Here is a 23,468-nt window from a genome sequence, read left to right on the forward strand (position 1 = left end):
AAGCAGGTTTTTATTCCCTACAGAAGAAAACAGCCTTTTTGCTTGATGGGAAAAGACTTTAAGGACCCCTCCAATGTACCTTTATTCTCTGTCTCACATTAACTGGACAGATGAAAATTCTTGAAGACTGTGCTTTTTACAAGTCCACCAATCATTTCACATCAAACTGAGAATCAAATGATTTCTGGAATGAGCATGTATTAAGCTAACTGATCCTCTGATTGATTACAGTGGCAATTAACTCCTCTTCCAAATAACAGATCCACTTGCAGCTGCTATCTGGGAACATTTAATTTTGTACATGGTAGGGCTGTGAGAGACATGAAGGTTCATTACAGGAATAGAAACCTGCAGGACTGTGTGCAGAGATTAGACACAAATCAAGATGTGCAAATTCTCTCTGAGGTTTGAGGCTGATGGCTTTTAACCTCTCATGAGGAATTCCTCCATAAACTGGCTCCTTCCTTCAAGGGAGACCCCTCCCTCCTTACCTTAGATGTCTCCTGAGGGAAGGAATTATCCCAAAGCTTGATGGGGAAGGGGGAATGCAGGAGAGTCACTGGATTCCCACCAAAGTTTCACAAACTTCTGGAAACACTGGTTGCAGTTCATAGACGCATCATACTTAAGGTTCAACAGAGCAGACTTGAAGTTCATTATGAATATTTTGCACAGCTTTACCGAAGACTGCCTTCAGCTGCACAGTCACCTTTCTGCCACAGAGTATGTCTATGAATGCCTTTCCCCAGGAAATGAAAAGCTAACCTGTTTTATATAAACCACATTTCCTAGACTTTTGCAAACTTAACACCATTAATTTGGGCTTGAATGGGGACTAGGAGTGGCTGGCTCACTACAAAAGCAACCTTCCCTCTCTTGGTATTGACATCTCCTCATCAATTACTGGGAGTAGACCACATCCACCTTGACTGAATTGGCCTTGTCAACATTGGTTCTCCACTTGTAAGGTAACTCCTTTCTCTTCAGGTGCCAGTATATTTAGGCCTGTATCTGTAATTTTCACGCCATGCATCTGAAGAAGTGGGTTTTTTACCCACAAAAGCTTATGCCCAAATAAATCTGTTAGTCTTTAAGGTGCCACTGGACTCCTTGTTGTTTTTGTGGATACAGGTCTGTCGCATCTTACGCGCATTTAACATGCGCGATTTCAGCTTTACGCGCTCGGCAAAACCAAAACAAAAAACAAAAAAAAAAAAGAGAAAAATAATTTTAATACTGTACCTGTAGTGCGGGCGATTCCGCCCACTGTTACACTCAATGTAATTTTGACTATACGTGATTTTCGCTTTACATGCTGACTGCGGAACGTAACCCCAGCGGAAGATGCGACAGACCTGTATAGACTAACGCCTCTGACACTATTTCCTAGACTGACGATTATTTTATCCCTCTCACAGAAAAGGGATCCCAGTTGTTGAGTGGCAACTGTGAATGTTTAATCTCTGTCCTATAGTTTTCAAGTTGGTCTAGCAAGTACATGGTAGCCTATGTTAATTTGAAGAAGGAAACAACTAAAGTAATGTAATATGTTGTAAAGCAACTATGTGAGCCACAAGCCATTGTGCATAGTTTTCTAAAGAAATATCTTTTCTGCAAATTAAACTTTGTTGTCTTAATAAATACATGATGCAGAGATGAATGATCACTGCTGTCAAATCAAATTGTTAGCAGATTCTCCTTGGAAAAGAGCAGTATCCACTGAGGATATGCTTTAAAAGCAAACAGCAAATGACAATGCATCTTACTCTATTTGTTCCCCCATAAGAATATATCATTAGTGTGTTTGCAAGAAATAATATACACAGCCCCAAAAGCCTGTCTTTGGGACTATTATGAAAAGTACTTAATATATCACACATAATTAGATTCCCTATGCTGCATGCATTAATCCAAAGCAAGGATTACTGCTAAAATAAAAATTACAGACCTTGTGTAACTCAACGGGCGTTGGTGACATGATTTCTTTCATTTCTTGTTTAATTTTTCTCAAAACCACAGACTTTCTCCCCACGTCTGATGGCAGCGTGTTACTCCGGGCAGCCTGGCTGTAATGTGGCCTCACATTGCTTCTTTCCTGGAAACTGGCTTGTCTTCCCAGTTGGCTGCGAGGCTGTGGATTTTCATGATTCAAGCTCATTGTACTTCCTGACATAATTGTTGCCTACAGCATTAACAAACAGTTTTTTTTTTTTAAATTATAAGTTGGATTAAAGAAAGGGTTACTTCATAACACTAGGCACAATTCTCTAATCTCTTGTCAAAACAAAACCACTTCAGGGCACAGTAAAAGGCAGGAGGATAGACATACAAACTGGTTGTAAATCACTAAAAAAAGCCCAACCGTGAGCAAAAGGTTTTCAGATGACATTTTAAACCAAAATGCCAAAGAAAGCATTAAAACTGCTATTTTTATGAAGCCAAACGCCCTGAACAGTACAACTGTTTACTTACACTTAGGATATTTTTAAATGAAATGACAGCCAAATTCTGGAACATTAGCTTTCCCTAGAACTTGAACAAAAGAAGGCATTTATTATAGTGGCATATGCCGATTTCAAGGAAAAATACTTGAACCAGCGAAATGTGAAGGCAACCCTAGAACCAGCACTGCCTTTGATGGTGACTAGACACTGCCACAGAACAGCAGATCATTTAGAGTAGCTGCTTGAGAAGAACCCAAATATAATAATGATGCTGTAGCAGTAACTTTCTGAAGTACCACCGGCATGTGAAGAGATACAAAGCTCTGTCTCTTGCATCAATTTCATTCTCCCAGGAACAGGACCCTTCTCATTGGTAATATTGCTGTGGATGCAAAGGGTGAAAACCTGGATCCACTGAAGTCAAAGGCAAAACTCCCACTTCATCCCCAGGGTAGAATAGCTTAATGCCGACAAATATCAATATAGAGGAGGAATTGTTTCCTCTGTTTTGTGGAATGTAAAAATCTAATCAGATGCCCTTAAACATTCAGTTTTACTTTCTGCAAGCACTGGGGGTAAAGGTTGTAACCACTGCCAGGGCAGGGATTTTGATGAGGAAGGGAGTCTCCTCTTAGATTAGGGAAGAAGCAGCAGAAAGGTCACAACTCAAGGGGACAGAGGATGCAGACAGCCCTTCCCAAATATGGGAATGGAGAAGAAAATCAGATACATTTTTGATTAGAACAACTGGTTCTGGTGATGGATTCGGTACTGCCCATGTTCCCGTCAGCACCAGCACTGCCTTAATTATGTGACAGTACTATGGTTGTAACAGCTTCCCAACACGTTAAGTGTGACTTATGATGCTCCCTTGTGAAACAGCAGCTGCAAGAGGACTTGATAAAATGTATTTCACCTTGCTGTTTGGCTGAAGACCTTGAAATGAGCAATGAGAAGGGAGTCCTAATGAAGGAAGTAGGGATGATACTTTAAAAACAGACACAGCCCATTTTAGCCTTCTGATGCAAAAAGACATCTTGTCATCCATTGGGAATACTACTTCTATAATCTTATGTGGACAGATGTCTGTTCAGAATTGTGCTGGCCATACAATTACATATAGTGATAGCAGTAAAGCACTCAAACCCATAAATTGATGGTAAAAACTGTAAGAATGTCAATTGGTTGAAATATCCATTTTCGTTATCTATTTCCATACCCTTTTACTGTGCTCTGAATAATGAAAATCACAAGAGAACCCCGTGGTACCATGCCATAGATAACCACAGAATTAAACTAAACCGACATTAACTTTTCTCTTAATTTCTCTGTCTTGCAATTACAAGTATTTCAGAATCACATTAAAGTAACCGTACATGCAATACAGAAGCCATAAATCTGAGCATGTACAATCATTTAGAACTGCAAAAGTTTCACCTAGTTATGCCATTCACATTCCTTGTGGTTGCTAAGAGACTTCATATGACATAAAAATGAAAATGAGATTTTGCCAGTTTTGGAGCTCAGGAAATTGAAAAGAACATAAAAGAACATATTTTTAGGATTTTCCATTTGACAGTTTTAAAACTGTCAGTATTTTTAATAGTTCTGATTAAAGAACTTACAGAAAATGTATTAAAAATGCACAGTTATTGTTTCCTCTTACCTCCCCCAAAATCATCTGATACAAAGTTATAATGGAGTTCAGGTTTGCAAATAACTTCAGGATGCAATGTGAAAATTTACTGTATACCACAACTTTTCTTTACTGTGAACATTTCTTGTGCTGTTTTTGTTCACAAGTTGACAGATTCCTGTTAAAAACATTTTAGATGTTTTTCTTTTATGTTCATCTTAATCAAAGTAGGTTACAGACCAGAGGCAAATTATAACATGCCAAGAAAAACTTCAGAAAGCGGCTCTAAGGAGTGGGATGCACCGCTGCTGGAAAATTCTGGCCACTTAAAAATTCTGCACAAAATGCTGCATGTGTTAGCAGAGCGCACAGCAGAAGCTACAAGACAGGAAGCTTTTGGGTGATCATGTTTATCTACTTTCAACTGCATAATATAACAGAAAATAGCTTTATTTGGGGCAGGGGAGGCAGCTGCACAAGCAAAAATATAAACATAAAGGGTAGGTACCAAGAGAGTCATGTTTCTCAAATACAGACGCCTGTCAGCCTTGTCCTGTGGAAAGGGGTTAAAGCTTTTAAATGAATTTGTGTGATTAATGCAAATAAAGAAAAAAGAAGAAGAGAACAGAAAATGAATATAAGACAAAGAAAAATGTTATATCTCTATTAGAAAGATTGCACTACCTCGAGTTCCCTCAGAATTCCTGACTGGCCACAGGTCTCTAAATCCTCCAGTGCCTGAGACCAGAAGTTTTCCTCCTGGTCAGTTTCACTGTTGTCGTGGGCACCTGAAAAGCTGGGTTCACAAAGAGAAGTTCAGTCAAATGTACAAACAACCCACAGGCTTCACTTTGCAGTGCATTAGTCAGACAAGTGTCTTGTCACACACAGCAGCTACACAACAGAATGTCAGTGTTATGCTGAGAGATACCGGTGACTGCTTGGATCACAAACCTCTGAGATTGGATGTTAATGCACCTTTCAATGAACATAATTGTCAGGAAAAGTTAAACAGAAACCCCCTTACAGACATCTACTCTGCTTTGTGGACCTGATCTGTGAGACTTGGTGTTTTCAAGCCCACGCCTGAGCGTCCACACTGCATTGTAAACCTGGACTTACAATTGCTAGAACCAGATCTCACAGCTGTACTAATGCATCCCTACTGCGCTACCCAGACCTTCAGACTTGGGTCTGTGGCTTGTGCTACGTCAACATTGCAAAATGACAGAGCTTAGACATGAGTCACAGTGGGACTCGGGTTCTGACCCACCCTCTTAACAGGGTCCCAGGACCGGGGTCTTAAGTGCTTGCTGACCTGAGCAGACTGATTTCTGTGTGGACAGAAGGGGAGCTTGGGCTCAAATATAAGTCAGAGCTCAGGCTTAGTGTGCAGTGTAGACACACCCTACAAGAGAAGGGGGGACACACAAAAGAGAGAGAGCAGCAGAGGCAAAAAGCAAGGAAGCCAAGTAGGAGCCTGTCAGCACATTGTGACCCTGGAAAAAGCTAGAGAGAACTTTTGAGTCTGGTGTTGGGTAAAGAGGCTTGGGGCTGTCAGTTAAGAAACTGCTCCTTTTATTCTTGGTTCCTCCTATGTTCAGACAAACAGGACTTCGTGCATTCCTTGAAAATAAACAAGATGACTGCCCCAGAAAGAATACTAGACTCCATCCATTTCTACTTCCAACTGGAACATCCCCAGGGCGCTGAACGCTGACTAGCTGTTTAGATTAAAAAGGGGAAGCATTACAATAAGAACGGGAGAGTAGGTAGGATACAAAAAGTAGGTGATAGCCAGTCTCCCATACATGGGCAATTACTAGCAGCTGACTGCAGAAGAGGTGGATTTTGAGCAGTGTTTTATAAGGGGAATGAGAAGTAGATTCTAAGAACAATCGAATGTAAATTTCCTTCTGTAATAATTGCGACATCTTAATGAAAGTTAGTGAACCAGGCATCATTACAGTTCATAGCTGATCAGTGCAATGAAATATTTGTAATTAGGCTTTTCCACCCACACATTTCCCTTGTGGTATGCAAAGAGGGCCCTCCAGTCTGCAAATAATGTCTTGCAAACTTATCTAGTCCAAGAAGAAATCCTGACACTTTCAGCTGTCTCCTTCATTCTATGCTACATTTATCATAATCAATTTAACCCCAGCCATGCCTCCATCAGAGCAACTGCTGCAATTGCAGTATGCAAACCACAGCCTGCAGGGTATAGATTCTCTTTCAGGACTTGAATGCTATTTCACAGACTTAGGGCTTGATCCAGCAAAGTGCTTCAGCCTGTGCTTAAGCCCCAATGAAGTCTATTCCCAGGACCATTCTTATTGTTAAGGATTTATGCTTTGTTTCAGAAAAGTGCTGAAGTCTTGTTACCAACTTCCTCCTGCAAGATTTTGCTAACAGTGACACGTAGGAGAGTGGGCCAGTAAGAGAGTTTTGATAAAAACAACCAATTTACTGCAGAAACAAAATACAGAGTGACACCAGCATAGCATTTTAAAGGGCTAGCAGTAGGCTGGATGGACAAGAAGCTCGGAAGAAGTGTGCATGTGCACACACACACAGGAAGCACCATTATGGTGGTATTTCTGTGCTTCCTTGATAAATAGCATATTGCCAAACTAGTGTTATTAGGACTCCATTAACATAATAGCGTTTAATGCCACAAACATTATAGCTTGAAATGCTTCACAGATGTGGCATCTTTGCTTCAAGGATGCTTTCTTACAACCACCATCAGGTAGGCAGATTGTGGTTGGCCATTTCAAGCAAATGTGTCTCCTTTCACAATGTCTTTCCATAGAGTGCCAGTGTCTATTCTAAGATATTGTTCAGCACTGGTGAGGATATCTGCTCAAATACAGATGCAGTTACTCCCAGGTAACACCGAAAGGCCTTTTCAAATGCTGTTTCAGAAAAGTCTTTGAGCTTAAAAATAGGGTTACCATCCGTCTGGGTTTCCCCGGACATGTCCGGCTTTTTCAGTGTTAAATGGCCGTCCGGGGGGGATTTCTAATCAAGTAGAAATGTCCGGAATTTCCCCCTTCCCCTCGTGCGGCGTGGCTAATTGGACGCCTGGCCTGATTGAAAGCCGCTCGCAGCCACTAGGGCCTCTAGCAGTCAGAGTCCCTCTCCCTCCTCCCCCACAGAGCAGAGGGGCTGTGTTTGATTCCACGTGGAGCCTGCATTTCTCCCTCTGCCGGGTGAGCGGGAGGAGCAGGGCAGGCGGTGGGGTGTGTGTGTGTGTAGAGGCTGCAGGGGCGGGGGGGTGCAGAGGCTGCAGGGCAAGTGGGGAGCAGGGGGCACAGAGGCTGCAGGGGCTGGGGGGTGCAGAGGCTGCAGGGCGAGTGGGGAGCAGGGGGCACAGAGGCTGCAGGGTGAGGAGGAGCAGGGCAGGCAAGGGCATAGGGGCTGCGGGGCGAGTGGGGAGCAGGGAAGCACTTAGCAACCCCCAACCAAGATCAGAGCGGGAGGGAGGAGGCGGAATGCGGGGTGCTCAGGGGAGGGGGCAGAGTTGGGGCAGGGACTTTGGGGAAGGGGTTGGAATGGGGGCGGAGAAGGGGTGGGGTTGGGGCGGGGCCAGGGGTGGGGAAGGGGCGGAGTTGGGGCGGGGGCAGGACCGGGGCCCCGTGGAGTGTCCTCTTTTTTAAATGTTTGAATATGGTAACCCTACTAAAAATTGGCTTTTTCTACCATTCTGAGTACTTGCGTTTAATTACCAGCACTGATTTCAAACAGCCAAATATATCCAATATAGTATCTTACTAATACAATATATGTAATCCATATCTAACCCAGCATTTTACTAGTGCAGTGAGTCCTGACCTTTTTTGACTTCAGCCTCCATTAGGGTGACCAGATAGCAATTGTGAAAAATCGGGACGGGGTGGGGGGTAATAGGAGCCTATATAAGAAAAAACCCCAAATATCGGGACTGTCCCTGTAAAATTGGGACATCTGGTCACCCTAGTCCCCATTGCATAGATCAGTGTCTGAACTGAGACTGTTGGGTCTCAGTGCCATTCCCTGCCTGGAGCATTTGCTGTGTTTTGCCTGTTTTCTCCCCATTACTCTCTCTACTGTCACTTTTTGTCTTTGCTTTCTCTTATTCTGCTTTTTATTTTAATCATTTCTCTCCTTTTTTCTGGTTTCACTCGCTATTGTTCAGTCTGGGGTTTGCTCTTTTCCCTTCCCCTTCCACCATCTCTTCCCTCTAGTTCTTACCCTCTCTCTTGCCATTCTCCCTTAGCTACCTCCCTGGTCTTTCCGCTGTAGTTTACTCTGAATGGTTTCCTTGACTTGCCCCTAATGCTCCCACTTCTTTCAGTTGCCACATGTTCTCTCTCCTCTCTGCAGCTGCACTACACAACACAAAGCAGGCAGAAAAAAGTATTTTTGTGTTACTCAGGGGAGGGACAAAGAACTTAGCTGGAGGCAGTGGCAGAAAGGGGCTAGAGCCCTATCCTTTCTTCTGATTGGCTGGAAGGATGGGCAAGTCCCTCAGAAGAATCTGGAGCTCCATTAGGAATCCCATCAGTAGTGGTATAGTCCATCTTCTAGATACTGTCTTCAGATAATCTTTATTTTTATTTGTGCTGCATGTCTCAGAGGATTTTCACATTGGTAAGTAGGAAATAGCTTTTGTATGAAGTATATTTCTATTGATTTTGCTTTTAAAGGACAGCTGGAAAATATGATGTTTATTTTCAACAAATTATATGATATTTTTTATTACCCTGATTCCTTGTTGATATCTGATGAAATTTTTTAGCCTGGTATTTAACTGGTCCCCAAACAGTAAATTTATCAAACCCACGATTATATCTGGTCCAAGAAACAAAGGATGAGTTTGAACGGAGGCTAAATGTGCTTCTTTTGGTAAAACAAAGCTATTAATTTAAAAACAATTGGGAGCATATAGCAAGGACGGATGGATTCCTTTACTAAATTTTTTACACTTGTAATCTCAGTAGTCAGTGTCCAAGAAGTCTGGTTTTCTGTTTGCTCACACATCACAGTAGAGTCAATGTCTTGCTTTTTCACTTTTTCAGCGCACTAATATGGAATTAACTGTCTGTGAAGAATTAAAATCCCTTCACCAACAGGACTGGATGTTTTACTACCTGGCTGGTAGAAGGGTGAAGAAAGGTATTTCCATAGTTTAATGCCATTTTTCACGTCTGGAACAGCTTCAGTTAGAATGGATGAAATCTAACTATTAACAATTCCAAGTCCTATTAGAAACCAATTCAACACCTTCAGTCATTTGAGTCTCGGTATGTAGAATATTAAGGCCCAGATTCTCAATCAGTCAATGAAACTGAGGAAATCAATAGGAGTGAGATGCCTAAATATCTTCAAGGATCTGGGCCTAAATCTCCACATCTACTAGAGTACTCTTGTTGCATCCTTCTGGTTAAGTATCAAGAGGCAACCTCAATCCACCTACCAATGGAAGACTTGGATACTTTCATCATAAGGTGTTTGAGATGGAAGGAAATCAATAAGAATGAAGTTTTATTGGGTTAATCAGCTCTATTTAAGATATGGATTAACTGCTCTCCTCACATCTGGCTTTTTTTGGCTGGATAAAACAAAGGAATAATGATCTCCTAAAAGTTATGAAAGGAGGAATTAATCTTGGTTATGAATGGTTCCAGAGCATTGAGCACTACTTTGTCCTCATGGAAGATACAGTATGGCTCATATCTTCCAAGAGCAGAGATTTTTATGGAGAGGATTAGATGCCATCAGTTTGAATGGATGGGTCATGAGATGTGATGGTTGTAGGGCCTTGCCCCAAATCTAGGCCTTGCAGTAAGAAATCTAGAAGAGCTGGCATGCCTGTTTTCCTGGGCTTGTTCTATTTCTCTTGAACCAACAGGAGGAGTTTGTCCAAACCCTTGCTCGGTCCAGGAAGGTAAAAGGCCTGCATGAGGCTATGAGAATCTCTATTACTTTGGATGAGTATCCTTTCTTGTTTAGGCCTTGCCACTCAGGATGTTAGGCTCAGGTAGTCTGCATTGGGATGAGAAGTGTGCTCTGGAAAATCCTGTCACCTAGGTAGAAGCAGCTAAGACCTCTGCAACAGTTCCACTAAGACTGAGGGTTATGGCCTTTGGAGTGATAAGCATTTCTGTTCTTTCCTCCTTTTGTATTCACACTTCCTAGTAGCTGAAGATGGAGGAAAGCCTAGAGTTGCTAATTCATCTGCTCCCAGTGATTCTTGGTTCTCTTTCCTTGTGAAGAGAAGGCTTCACATTTCAGCTGGATGTGTGTAGGTCCACCTGAAGCTGGCCTAGCTCACTGGATATTAGCTGGATTACTACTGGGTTCACGGACCATTCCAAAAATGGTTTATCTAATGGTTTAGCTAGTTTGCTTTTATGCTCAGTGTGGACTTCCCTGGTGGAGACTACCAGGAAAGAATCTGCATCGCACTACTGTTTAGACTTGAGCTTCTTGTGTGTCCTTGCTGTGTTATTTGTTGTATTGAACCAAGCCATGCTCATTCCTCAAATAATCCTGGAAGTCCCAAAGAACCAGCGTTCTTGCTCTCATCTCTAGGGAGTTGATGCTGTGTCACCTTTCTGACCTTGACCACATTTCCTGTGTACTGTTTTGCCCAGGTGTGCAACCCAAGCTGAAGGGTTGATATTTGTGGTCAGGACTTGGAGTCTAGATTATAAAGGGAGAATCCTACTGTTATGTGAGTACCATGCCTTCTCCAACTGAGGGACTGAACCTCTTTGGATAGTATGTTGCCCTTCTGTTATATCTCCTGTGTGGAATGGTTCCAGCGTGCCTGGAACTTTCATACCCCGTGAACTATGTAATCTCTATGTATGAGACAAGAAGACCTAGGTGTTGCAGGTAAAGATGGATGGATAATGCTCTGTTCTGTGACACCATAGAGACCAGTGTCTGGATCTTGTTAAACTTTTCCTGAATTGAGAAGACTCTAGCTTTCCTTGTGTCCTTCTCAAGTCCTAGGAGAAAAAATCCTTTGAGGAGAGATAAGGGAATGCTTCTTTAATGAACCTATGTGCCTGAAGTACAGAAAGTGTCTTCTGGACAACTTTCTGCAACGTCCCTGGGAAAGCGTTCTGTATGTCATTTAAGAATGGGCATTATTGAGTCCTTAGATTAAACCCCAGGAATGAAGGAGCTGATAGAACTTCTTGTTTCTTTTCCTGTTTTCGGCTTTTTTGGTTGCCTCCTGGAGGGGGAGGGTGGCTTCTTTTCTACCATCTGAAGCCTACCACGGGAAAAGCACCTCAAGGATTTTTTTTCTTTGACATTAACACCTAATGCTATGTCTTTTATGCACAGAAACTCACGTTACTTACAAGCCTTGCTTTCAGCTTCGTAGCCTTTCATTAATGTCACTGATCTATCCTTATAAATCTCATGCAGCATGAAGTGGCATCTTAGAAAGGAGAAGCTGAAAAGCTGGGTTATTAAAGGTATTTTCATTCAAGAAGATCTGTGCTCATTTTTTAAAGAAAAATCACTGCAATTTTGCTGCAGTTGTAAATCTCACATTACAACTTAGCATGTGACTTACCCACTTGCTGTTGGTCTGTCCCATTCATCATCACTCAGTCCTGTGTCATGAAATGGGTGGTTTCGTGGTCTACTGGGAGGGGACAAATTGTCTCTTTGCTTAGGACTCCTCCATTCATATGCATTGAAGTTGTATCCTGAAGCCTGATAGGTGGGACCTAAAAAATTAATCATATACTTTGGACTTTATAGATGTTCAAATAACTGAAAATGCATATATTTAATAGGCAGATGTTCAAAAACTTGTACCCATAATTTGTGGGCACACAACTGCCGGTAATTTTTTGTGGGTACAATTAGATACTTAGATGTCTAAGTTGTACTCACAATTAATTGTGAGCAAAAAGAGAGGTCCCTTAAAACCAGCTGAAACCAGATGTTAAATATCCGCAATACAAATGAAGCTGATTGTCCTAGATTGTGTCTCTGCCCCCTGCCCCCCTCTCTCCCACTCCAGGGCTGTTCATCTAGTATCTTTGATAAGTATCACATTTTCTTGACTTTTCAAGAAAAACAGGAAAAAAGAGGCAATGGAGTTTAAATGTAAAAAAGTGAAAAGTCAACAGCAGCGCTGCCTGAAGCAAACTAAGATTATATTGTTTTTCGGTTTTACATGTTTCCTATTTTAAGGTATCCTTAAAAGCACTTTAAATTAACCAGATCCAAGTGATAGTCAAAGTGGCAGCCCTTATGCATTCAGCTCCAGTTCACACAGAGACTTGGCCAGCAGCCATATCTCCTTGTGCTGTGATCCTGTCATATCTGAAAATGTAAACTGGATTGGATGGACTTGGTACTTGGATGGGAGCCCCCCAAAAGAATACCTACTTGCTATATGAAGCGGTATTAGGGATTCAATAGCTGACACTCTTCTCCGTCAGTACTGGACCAATGTTCCAGCATATCATTACAGGGCATTGTGCTGTTAAAGGAGTTACAGTCCTTATACAATGTGATCTCATGGTAGTTTTGATACAAGTAGAGGGGCTAACCTCATTGTCCTGGCCAAATTCTATCTCAGGTTAATTACATTCTGCCTATCTAAATTTCCCCCCAGTTTCCACCATTTAAAATTCCCCTGCATTTGGAATAAGGTATTCATTACTTCCTGTCCTTAGGTGATATCTGTACTGTTGTGCCTCATTAAACTATTGTTCCATTTCATTGGTGGAGGAAGTGTTCCCTGTATACAGTCTGTGACCTAGTTGAAGACTGGAAAGTGCTTTTGAATCTTCTGGGAGGAAACACCCTATAAAAATGTCTGATCATTCTAACAATAACTTGACTTATTGAAGGGGGAAAAATAGATTGGATCTGAACCTCAGGATTAACCATACTTTTTTGTAAGTTTTCTAGCAAAGGACCATTAACTTCCAGGTGGGAAGTCAACAGCAATAAGCAGAACTGACCTGCCCCAGTTAAAGATCTTATTCTAAGAATGGCACCTCTACCCAAAAATGTTCTGTCCTAAAAGGCTAGAATGCTACCAGCTGGGCCTTATTGACAGCTATTGTCTCTGTTGATGGCTGGGCTGAGCATTCTTCGTAATCCTGCAGGTTAGCACTATTTTAGGTTCAGGAACTATTTACAGTTACAATATTTCATTATTTTGGTCTGACAGAAGCAGAAATATGAGCGGTGTGTTTGTAAGAAGCCATGTGTGTGATGCATGTGCAGTTTACTGTCAAACTAAATTACAGCTGCATGGTGAACATTCTGCTCTCCATAAGGGAAATGAAATGGCAGCAGTACAGTGCATTCTGGCACACTGTCAAACTAACCTGCTTGTTTCCCTGGACTGAAATAGAACAGCATAAAATCTTGCTGCTTATAGTACAACCTGTCATGCCTCTGAACATGATTTTAACCTCACAGCTCAATTGGATAGAAAATCTAGTCAAAATAAATATCTAAGCAGGTTCAGTTAAATTTTTAAATTAGATCATTAAGGATTCAATTTAAAACAACAAAACCAGAGCCATTCAGATTTAAAGCTGCGGTTGCATTTTAGGAATATTTCTGCTTTGCATTAATAAAGCACCTTCCAGCTCAGAAGCTCAAAGTACTTTACAAACAATGAATTTAACCTCACAATACCGTTAAGAGGTAGATCAGTATTACAATCCCCATTAAACATATATGGGAAATCAAGACATAAAAAGGTGAAGTGTCTTGGTGGTCAAGTGATTTATCAAAGATCACATAAGAAATTTATGGTAGAGTTAAGAATAGAACCCAGCCTTTCTGAGGGTATGTCTACACTGCAATTAGACACCCACGGCTGATCTGTGCCAACTGACTCGGGCTCACAGGGCTCAGGCTAAGGGGCTGTTTAATTGTGGTGTAGATGTTTGCTCGGGCTGCAGCTTGAGCTCTGGGACCCTCCCACTTCACAGGGTCTCCGAGCCCGAACATCTACACTGCAATTAAACAGCCCCTTAGCCCGAGCCAGCTGGGTCGGGCCAGCTACAGGTGTCTAATTGCAGTGTAGACATAACCTAAGTGCCAAGTGTGTGATTTAACCATTAGACCAACCTTCTTAAATCTAGCGTAATATGCTCAGAATTGGCAGGGATCTCTGAACAGTGCATGATGTTACAGTAAACACTCTGGCACCAATTCTCCACTGCATCTGAGCTCGGTGGGGACACAGCGGAGACTGGTGGCACAGGGAACACACTGCGCTCTGAGTGCATGTTAGGGCTACACAAAGGCAGGCCTCACATATGCCTCTGAAATAAGGTCCCCAAAGAACTTTAAACCATTGGAGGATCAGAAATGGCACAGCTCTGTTCCACCAGGTCCCTTCCCTTCCTTGCCCTACCCGCATGCATCCTCAGACAGCCCCTGACACACTCCTGGCCTCCCCTCTTGATAAGGGTTGGGAAGACTGCCTTGCGTAGAAGGTGGCAGAGCAGTCTCTGCCACATTTACACCAATGGAAAATTTTCCTTGCACAAGGGTATTTCTCCACTGGCCATCTCCAGACACTTGAGGTTTATCGTGTGCTGCTTGTGCAGTCTAGAGTATTCAGTCCTGCATGTGCTGGAATGGCTTAACATTATTTCAGTGAAACTTTTCTTATTTAATTTAATGTGGGCTGCATTCCAAATATGAAGAACCCTGTGCAATGACCCAACACATCCCTACAGCATCTAAGGAATTGTGGTGATGAACACTTGGTACAGTAGATTCTAATAACAATCCTTGATATTAAGCAACTTCCAGTTAATGTCAACATTGTGCTGGGAACCAGTCCCCTCCCATTAATATCAATGTTAATGGGATTTGGATATTGGCAATAGTATGCCACGTATTAGCGATTTGATTTTTTTTTAAAGAAAGGCCCCACCTGCAGGCAGGTTTGTGAGGCTGCAGGCAGGGAAGGAAGCGCTGGGATGTGCCTTCCCAGGGGGCAGCCCCACAAACCTACCTGCAGCCAGTGCTCAGTCTGTCCCAGCACTTCCTTCTGGGGCAGCAGCCTGGCAAACCTGCCTGCGCACAGAGACCACACAGGAGGTAAGGGGCTGTGCGCTGTGGACAGGGCAGTAGCGGGGACTAAGGCTCCAGCCCAAATGTCAGAGCTGCATGGTACCTCTCTCTGAACTCTCCAGTCTGCAACCTGTTGGGGGTGGGGTCGGGTGGGGGAGACTGCATACAGGGTAGGAAGCAAGGCCCAAACGCTAGAGAGCACAGGGCAAGATCCAGTTCAGCTCTATGGACCCCCAGTGGCCCCACTCACTGTAAAGAGCTGCAGTTGCCCTCCCTGCTGCTGTCCTGCCTGCAGGCAGGTTTGCAGGGCTGCAGTCAGGAACAACATGTCCAAGGAAAGCCACAGAGGGTCCTGTGGCACCTTTGAGACTAACAGAAGTATTGGAGCATAAGCTTTCATGGGTAAGAACCTCACTTGCATCTGAAGAAGTGAGGTTCTTACCCACGAAAGCTTATGCTCCCAATACTTCTGTTAGTCTTAAAGGTGCCACAGGACCCTCTGTTGCTTTTTACAGATTCAGACTAACACGGAGACTAACTCTGATACTTGACAACATGTCCAAGCACTTCCTTCCCTGGCTGCTGCCTCCCAAACCTGCCTTCTGCTTATTAGCAACTGCTGGGTAATGGCAACATTTTGCTGGCAACCAAGAGGTTGCTAATAAGCATAATCTACTGTATTATTGACCCATGAATGAAACCACATGTGTCTGTTTGGTGCACTGCACTGACCTTTTACATTTTCCTTTTTAACCCCTGTACAAGGAACTTTTCCACACACACTTTTGCTGGAGAAGCTCTCTTTTGTTGAGAAGCTCCGTTTATCGGTGACCAATACACAGGAGCAGTTCACTTCCTTGAATCTGTCTGGAATCACCTCCCTCAAAAGAGTGTAGCTATGGAGTTACTCCGTTACTCTTTTGGCTGAATGGCCAGCATTAATGCACCCAGATGCTGTTCAGGACAAGGGTTTTGCTTGTGTGTTATGGATTACTATGTAGGGAATGCTCTGGCTACCCCATGCTGGCACATTAGCCAATGGTCCTAAATATAATGTCAATCCATCTGTGGGGAGAAACACTGCCACCAGCACTAAATCAGTATAACAGACAAGAGAAAATATTTTCTGGTGGTGCTACGAGAAGGTTTCCAAGACTCCTGAATTTGCTTAGTTTATATTTATGCCAAGAAAGGTTTGGAAAGGGAGCCAAACTGAGAAGTGACAGGTCAGGCTAGAATAGAATTTAATACAGAAGGGGAAGGGGGGGGGATTTTAGTACCAAGATAAGAGAATATTCATAGTAAGACACAACTTGATAACTACTCAGGCAATTTAAGAGACATGAGATATACTGATGCAAGAATGGGACAGTATTTTTAAGGCAGATGGAGGAGATTTGTTTGCAGTTATTAGGTTAAGAAGGTGAATCATATATAGTTGTCAATCTGCCTCTTGACAATAGGATGACCAGACAGCAAATGTGAAAAATCGGGACGGGAGGGGGGGAGAAGGCTAATAGGATCCTATATAAGAAAAAGACCCAAAAATCAGGACTGTCCCTATTAAATCGGGACATCTGGTCACCCTATTTGACAAGGACATAATCACTGTGGTAACATGAGTCCTCCTTTCACAGGTGACAAACATTCTCCTAGTACTGACAAGTCTAATCAGGGAATTGTTGTGATTCTTTCATTTAATCCATCTCTGGAACCATTTTTGGCAATATCAGCAGAGAGGACAAGGTCTCTTGGTCATGGAGTCTGAACTAAGCTCTCGTCTTCCTTCAGGACTACATCTGAGCACATTGGTGGGGCAGCATAGGGAAGTTTACGCTGTTACTGCCTGCTCTGAACCTGTTCTGTAAGTAAAAAGAGGATTCACTCCAGATCAATTCAAACAGGAAACAGAGTTGTCAATCTAGCAACTTTCATAGCACTATATTCCCTTAAAATTATCAGAAAACTAAAGAAAATATAAAATTATTTATTCTATTAATCAGATCAAAGTGGTGGTGGTGGTGGGGAGCAGAAAGAGGGAGGGGAAAGATACAAATGGGTCAGATTAATCTCTGCAGTAACTCCAGTGAAGTCAATTTAATATCTCGGCTCAAGTATGAGAATCATATTTTAGGCCAAAGAAAATGTAAATATAATAATAAATTAACCCCAAAACACAGAAAAGGGGGGTTATGATCTAATGCTGAGAGACCCTTTTGTACAACAGAGAGTTACTGCCAGGATATGCACAATAAGACCAAAAAATACTTAAAAATGAAATAAAAAAAAAAAAGCAATCAATAGTGACACCAGCTACTTCTTGCTCTAATATTATTAGACAGGCTTTAAAGGAAGATTGTCAGAGAGAAAATGACAAATGCTTAATTGAACCAGACATATATTAATGATATATAAGCAGTTAAAGTAATCACAAAGAATTTCAGTCTATGCATTGGGCCAAGGTCTGTCCCAATTCTCTGTATGGGGGTAAAACACAGCAGACCAACTGATCTGACTGCCCATGCCCCAGAAAGTCTTGACAGAAATGTAAAGATGAAGACACAACTGAACAATTTAATGAAATCAGGAGGAGGAAGAAAAATCTTTCTGGGTTAGGTGATCTGTCTGTGTAAAGATGTACTGTGCACACCAGTGGTAGTACAGAAATAATAATTTAAAAGACGGTCAAAGAAAACATATGAAGATGTTTGGAAGCCTCTTTGTTCTTTTGTAATTCAGAGTAATAAAGAACTGCCTACATTTTCTATAGCCTAAAAAACTTACGTCTTATCTTACATACTTAACGTGAATTATTTAAAAAATACTATTAAATAAACAGTCAAATCTAGCTATAGAAGTTTGAAGGTAATAAGAAGCCTGTTATTTCTTTAATTAAATAATCTCTTTAAACACAGTGATTACTTTGAGGGCTAAAAGTTTGATTCTAATGTCATGGGAATGAAGAAAAAACAAAAGAGTAACAAATCACTGAATGATCTCTCGTGTTCCCCTTCAGCAGTTTACAATAAATCTTCATTGTAGTCATCTTAAAAACCAATGAGAATGGGCCTCAGACACTCAATGTGTTCTGTGCCTTGTATTAATCTAATCTTGAAGGATAAGCTCATTTAGTGTGGATGAACTATGGATTGGGCCATTCAGACATTTGTAAAGCTAATGCAAGCCTGTTAATATATTGATAAATGCCTCATAACCCATCACAATGTTATGAAAGAATGAACTCAAGGCCACCTGAGTGTAAGAAATAACACCAGATACCAAGGGGTGTGCTCGTAATGAGACGTGCACACTGTGAAGTACAAAGTTGAAAGTTGGCGGGTAGGATTTTCTCTAATGTGGAGAACTGTGATTCAGACATCCAATCACTTCTGTGTTAAGTGGTGATTGAAACTGTTGCTTGTACCTTGGCTTCCAAAGCTGGTATCAATACCAGAACCATCCCATGATTCTACTGCGCTGTCCACACTTGGAACTGTAGTAGAATAAATGTCCGAGAGTTTGCTTGGTTTCTGTGTAGAAGAGGTTTCATCTTCAGCATCACTCAGCTCACTTAAGTGACCCGAGATGGAAAATTTCTTGGGGCTTGCAGCTAAATAGGGTTTAAAAACAAACATGATTATAGCCTCTTTGCAACCTAAAAAGATACTTCCCCTCCCTTTCATTATGGACAAGAAATTTCCCCTGGCACATACATGTTCAAATGTTTAAGGTGTAGGAATACACTGGTTCAAGAGCATAAATGTGACTCTAGCCATACTCACCATCTGTCTGCTTCTTGATTTTCAAGGTGACAGTCTCTCCTGCCATCTGTAACAAATGTATGGCTTCACTCAAAGGTTTTCCTTTCAGACTGCTGCTATTTATTGCTAGGATGCGGTCTCCTATGTGAATTGCACCTGTCCTAAAGCATCAGAAATAAAACACTGAAAAGATCAACAGAAAAAAATAGCAAAGCCAATTTCTTTGCATATTTTGAGACATGCGAGTATATTTCCAATTGTTCCTTTTAATTTCACATGTAAAGTATTATTACTGGAACTACTTTTAATCAGTACATTTGCCACTAAGGATGTGTAAATTAAGTTACTTCTGCTGCAGTGCGAGCAGCAGAGATAATGCACAGCAATGAAGATTTCTGTCTCCTTTGCTGTGGCAAAATGTGGGTGAACTGATCATATAAGGAGCCTGAGTGGTGCTCATTTGTTAAAAAACCTAAAATACTTTAATAACTTTAAAGTAAACTTAATGTTTACAGAAGTACCACTTTGACAGCACTGGAAACTGAAGTCTCATAATCACAGGACAGATACAGCAAGTGCAATGGTAGCCTGGAAAACCACCCACTGTCGCACCAATATGCCTGTTCTGTAGGAATCACCTCAAGAGATGAGAAGATACATTTTGTGTGTCAATGCACCTGGTTCATTCCCCATGTATATATTTGCTTTTCTGGTTCATTCAATTCTTGGCGTCTCTGTTTAAGATGGCCAGCAAAGGTGTCAGTTGCAATGACTATATGTAGTGGACACCTCCCCATCAGGACCTAAGGCCAAAATTTTGAAAAGTGACCAGTGATTTTGGGTGCCCAACTTGGGACACCTTAAAGGGGCCTGATATTCAGACTGTGGGTGTTCAGACTTTTCTAAAACTCAGGTTCTGTTCAGGTATCTCAAGTTAGGCACCGAAATCACTATTCACTTTTTAAAATCTTGGCCTAAAATCACCCACTCATTTCATACAGGTTCTGAACATCCACAAGATGGTTATGGATTTGAACAGCGTCAAACAAATAATAGCTCCATAAACTATTAATATTGCTCTTACAAAATAGTACATTTATAACTTGCATTAAAAATAAGTATTACTGGAGACTGGCTTGTTCAATGGATTTATTGCTCATGTAGGGGTGTGTGTGTGTATATATACACATATAAATTTTTATTGCTCTGGATATAATACACACACACTTACCTATAGTAACTACCCTTAAATACATGCAAAATTTCCCTGAAATAAATAGATAAGGTAACTTCAATATTTGCATTATTTCCTATACAGCACTTACTGTAGGGAAATGTTTAACATCCTTAATTAATGTTAATTAATGTAATTTCCAAGCTTTTAAGGGTGCCACTACATGTATGTGTAAAAGCACATACACAAATGCAGACTGTGTATTGTATGCATGTACAGTATATATGTATATACACAATCTGTGTGTGCATATATGTGCATTTTATATTTGCGCGCGCACGCGCACACACACACACACACACACACAGTGTCTTTTAGCTATTCCATTGCCATCTTTTCAAAAGGAGTTGATAAAATCTTCATGTGATGGAGGAGTTTGGCTGGCGGAGCTTTCTTAGGTGATTTACAACAAGGTCAGCAATCCTTATCACTCTAAGAAAATCATGCTGTAGGTTCAACAACATCCTGATAAAATATCCATGATACTGCTGAGCTTGGAAAAATCACAGGAAACATAAAACAACAACAAAGACTGGAAATGGTTAGTTTATCTTTTTTCATAGATGTTGGGAAAATCAACACATTCCTAAGCAAGAAAAAAATCAGCATGTCCATGTGAATGAAGGAAGAAATGAACTTCGTAAATGGAAGTCATATTAATAATTGTTTCCAATTTACCTTTCAGCGAGTCCGCCTTTAGTAAGACTTGAGATGATTATTGGATCAAAGGGCTCTTCAGTACCAGAAATTGTGATCCCAAGTGGACCACCATAACGCTTGAGCTCTACAGTGTAAATAATTGCTCCAGAACTCTCCTGTTCATCTGCAATAAATGCCAAGAGGACGCAATTGGTTTCTTATGAAAGAAGGAATGAAAAGAATAATACATTCAGACAAGTGACCGGAAATCAGACAGAGTATCCTCAAAGGATTACAGTTCAGATATAATTTTTATTCATTATTCCACTGGCTTAATTTATAAAACAAAAATAAGAGAATCGCTAATTTATTTTGCCTTTATGGCCAAAAGCCAGTCCCAATGAAGTAAATGGTGGATCTCCCATTCACTTCAGTGGAACCAGAATTTGATCCTTACGTTTTAAAATCTTGATGTGTATGTTTTTTATACAAATGTAATTGGTAGGGAGGAGAGACTTTGCTGTGGGGAGGACCAAGACAATTTTTCTGTTAATCGGAGGAGACAGTAGGGGGGTTAAAACAGGAAGGAGTTGTGAGGAGGGAGAAGTTTGAGGTCTTCACAGTCTTAGTTGACCAAACATTCCCTTGAGTTGAGCAGCCTTTATTCATGTATTTATTTTTAAAAGAAAAATCTGATATTAGGTCAATGTTTTTGAAGGGCATATTTTGAGTCTCAACTATTGATATAATTAAAAATAATTCCTGGCGTCTATGTATCAACAGACATCAAGCCAAACAATAAATTAACTAGGGTTATTTTCATGAAATCATTTGTATGACATCTTGTTTTTTTTGTCTTAGCACACAATAATCACGGAATAAAGAGGAAAATGTTAATGGGTGACCAAAAATGGAGTTCTCTACATGTTACCCAAAAAGTGTCACAGCAAGAGAGCAATCAACTGTAATGCTTATAATTTGTGAGAGGAAATTTTTAAATCTTAAAGGTTAGATTATCCTAAAACCAAAATAACAAATGCTCACTTGCTCTTGTGTATGATATTGGTATTCACCTAGTGTGTTTGGCCTGTCAGGCATGCATTCTCAGATCTGTGGGTAATGACATTTTGAAATGGCTCAGTAGGCGCTGATAACCCTTAAGGTGCATATTCAGCAAACATTACCAGAACTAAACCTTGACAGTCTAGAGTTTTTAAATGTTCTGCTCATTTAAATCATAAAGTTTTAAAATAAAGAAGGAAATATCATGTATCATGGCAAAGGTCCATGGAGAGAGTAGCTTTCTTCTAACACTGAACAATGCACTGTGTTAGAATAAGGGCAATGATATTTTCTTTAAAGCTATTCTGTCTCTGCTTCGCTGTAAAGCTACTGTCTAGAATCTTCATTAGTTCCCTTTTACCTAGCTTCCTGCTATAGATTTAAACAAACAATATATATATCATCAAAGCAAAGCAAAGGCTTGTGTTGAGAGAAGAATTAGTAATGTATTCAGCAAAGAATTACTGCTGGTATATATGTCTTTCATATCCATCATGTACATTTGATTCCTATCTGGGACACCTGTTAAATGGGTTCTGGCCCTCTCACGTCTCCTATTGGATGCATTTTTCTTGCCACCTGATTTCCAGAAAGTCACCATCACAGACAAATAAATAACACCCAAGATCCAGCTGGAAGTGATCAATGGTCATGTGATGATTTCGCACAAAACTGTTGCCACTTTAACAACAGAAAGGGCTGCAGACTCATTTGCAGAATGTTGGCAAAGTGCTTAGAGATCCCAGGCTTGAAAGAGCTCCATAAATGTGGAACTTCAATAAAGAAGATGAACCGTATTGTTAAAACAATAACTAGCAAATGTTGGGTCAAACTGAAAATGCAGTAGTTGGTATTTACCGGGTGTTGACAAAATACTTTATGTCCAGTTATCAATAGTGAGGTGTAGTGCAAGAGTAAGCAGACATTAATCATATGATAACTAGTGTCGGCATCCTACAGAAGGTTTACAACTATTAGGGGATGATAAGAAAGGAGGCCAGTCTATTACCTGTTTGTTTTGCTCAGTTCTACTTAAGAAAATTAATGACAGCAGAACAGATTTAAAATTGCAGCATTACTTATCGTTAATGTTACTTTCAGACAACTTGAGTTCTGACTATTTAACAACATGAAAAGTATATGGCCTGAATTCATAATGATAGCTGGTTTTGCTGCCAAATGGAAGACCTAGATTTGTAAAGACTTTTCAGGGTTGCAGGTTCAGGTCAATAAAGGTGATGACAAACTTCAGGGTGAAAAGTTGGCAGGAAAAAACTAGTATAATTTCTTGGACTCAAGTGCGTATGTTACCCCATGGTAAAGAGGCTGAATCAAATTAGATCTAAACATATTAGGATTTCCTTAAGCTTGTTGAAATTTCCCCTTGTTGTCTCTCACCTACTGATGCAACTTGAATCAAATGCAGAATCAAAGAATTATTACAAGTACTGTAGTGACTTAATCAATCATAGAATATCTGGGTTGGAAGGGACCTCAGGAGGTCATCTAGTCCAACCCCCTGTTCAAAGCAGGGCCAATCCCCAACTAAATCATCCCAGCCAGAGCTTTGTCAAGCCTGACCTTAAAAACCTCTAAGGAAGGAGATTCCACCACCTCCTAGA

The 23,468-nt window shown here is 41.0% G+C and overlaps 1 protein-coding gene across 10 annotated transcripts in view; it reads right to left on the reverse strand.

The window, feature by feature from the left end:
• GRIP1 (glutamate receptor interacting protein 1) overlaps positions 1-23,468 on the reverse strand; it is a 544,307-nt gene that overhangs the window by 12,828 nt on the left and 508,011 nt on the right. For 6 of the 10 annotated variants that reach the window (XM_034770827.1, XM_034770797.1, XM_034770787.1 and 3 more), the window contains 6 exons: positions 20,824-21,001; positions 18,933-19,072; positions 18,575-18,760; positions 11,660-11,816; positions 4,765-4,876; positions 1,949-2,182 (listed from right to left, as the gene is read on the reverse strand). In XM_034770827.1, coding sequence (XP_034626718.1) covers positions 1,949-2,182; positions 4,765-4,876; positions 11,660-11,816; positions 18,575-18,760; positions 18,933-19,072; positions 20,824-21,001 — 1,007 coding nt within the window. Of the gene's footprint in view, positions 1-1,948; positions 2,183-4,588; positions 4,634-4,764; positions 4,877-11,659; positions 11,817-18,574; positions 18,761-18,932; positions 19,073-20,823; positions 21,002-23,468 lie in introns of all 10 variants that reach the window. The other 4 variants (XM_034770807.1, XM_034770864.1, XM_034770855.1 and 1 more) reach the window with 2 other exon arrangements.

This window comes from Trachemys scripta, chromosome 1 (genome assembly GCF_013100865.1).
Source record: "Trachemys scripta elegans isolate TJP31775 chromosome 1, CAS_Tse_1.0, whole genome shotgun sequence".
Lineage (NCBI taxonomy): Eukaryota > Metazoa > Chordata > Testudines > Emydidae > Trachemys > Trachemys scripta.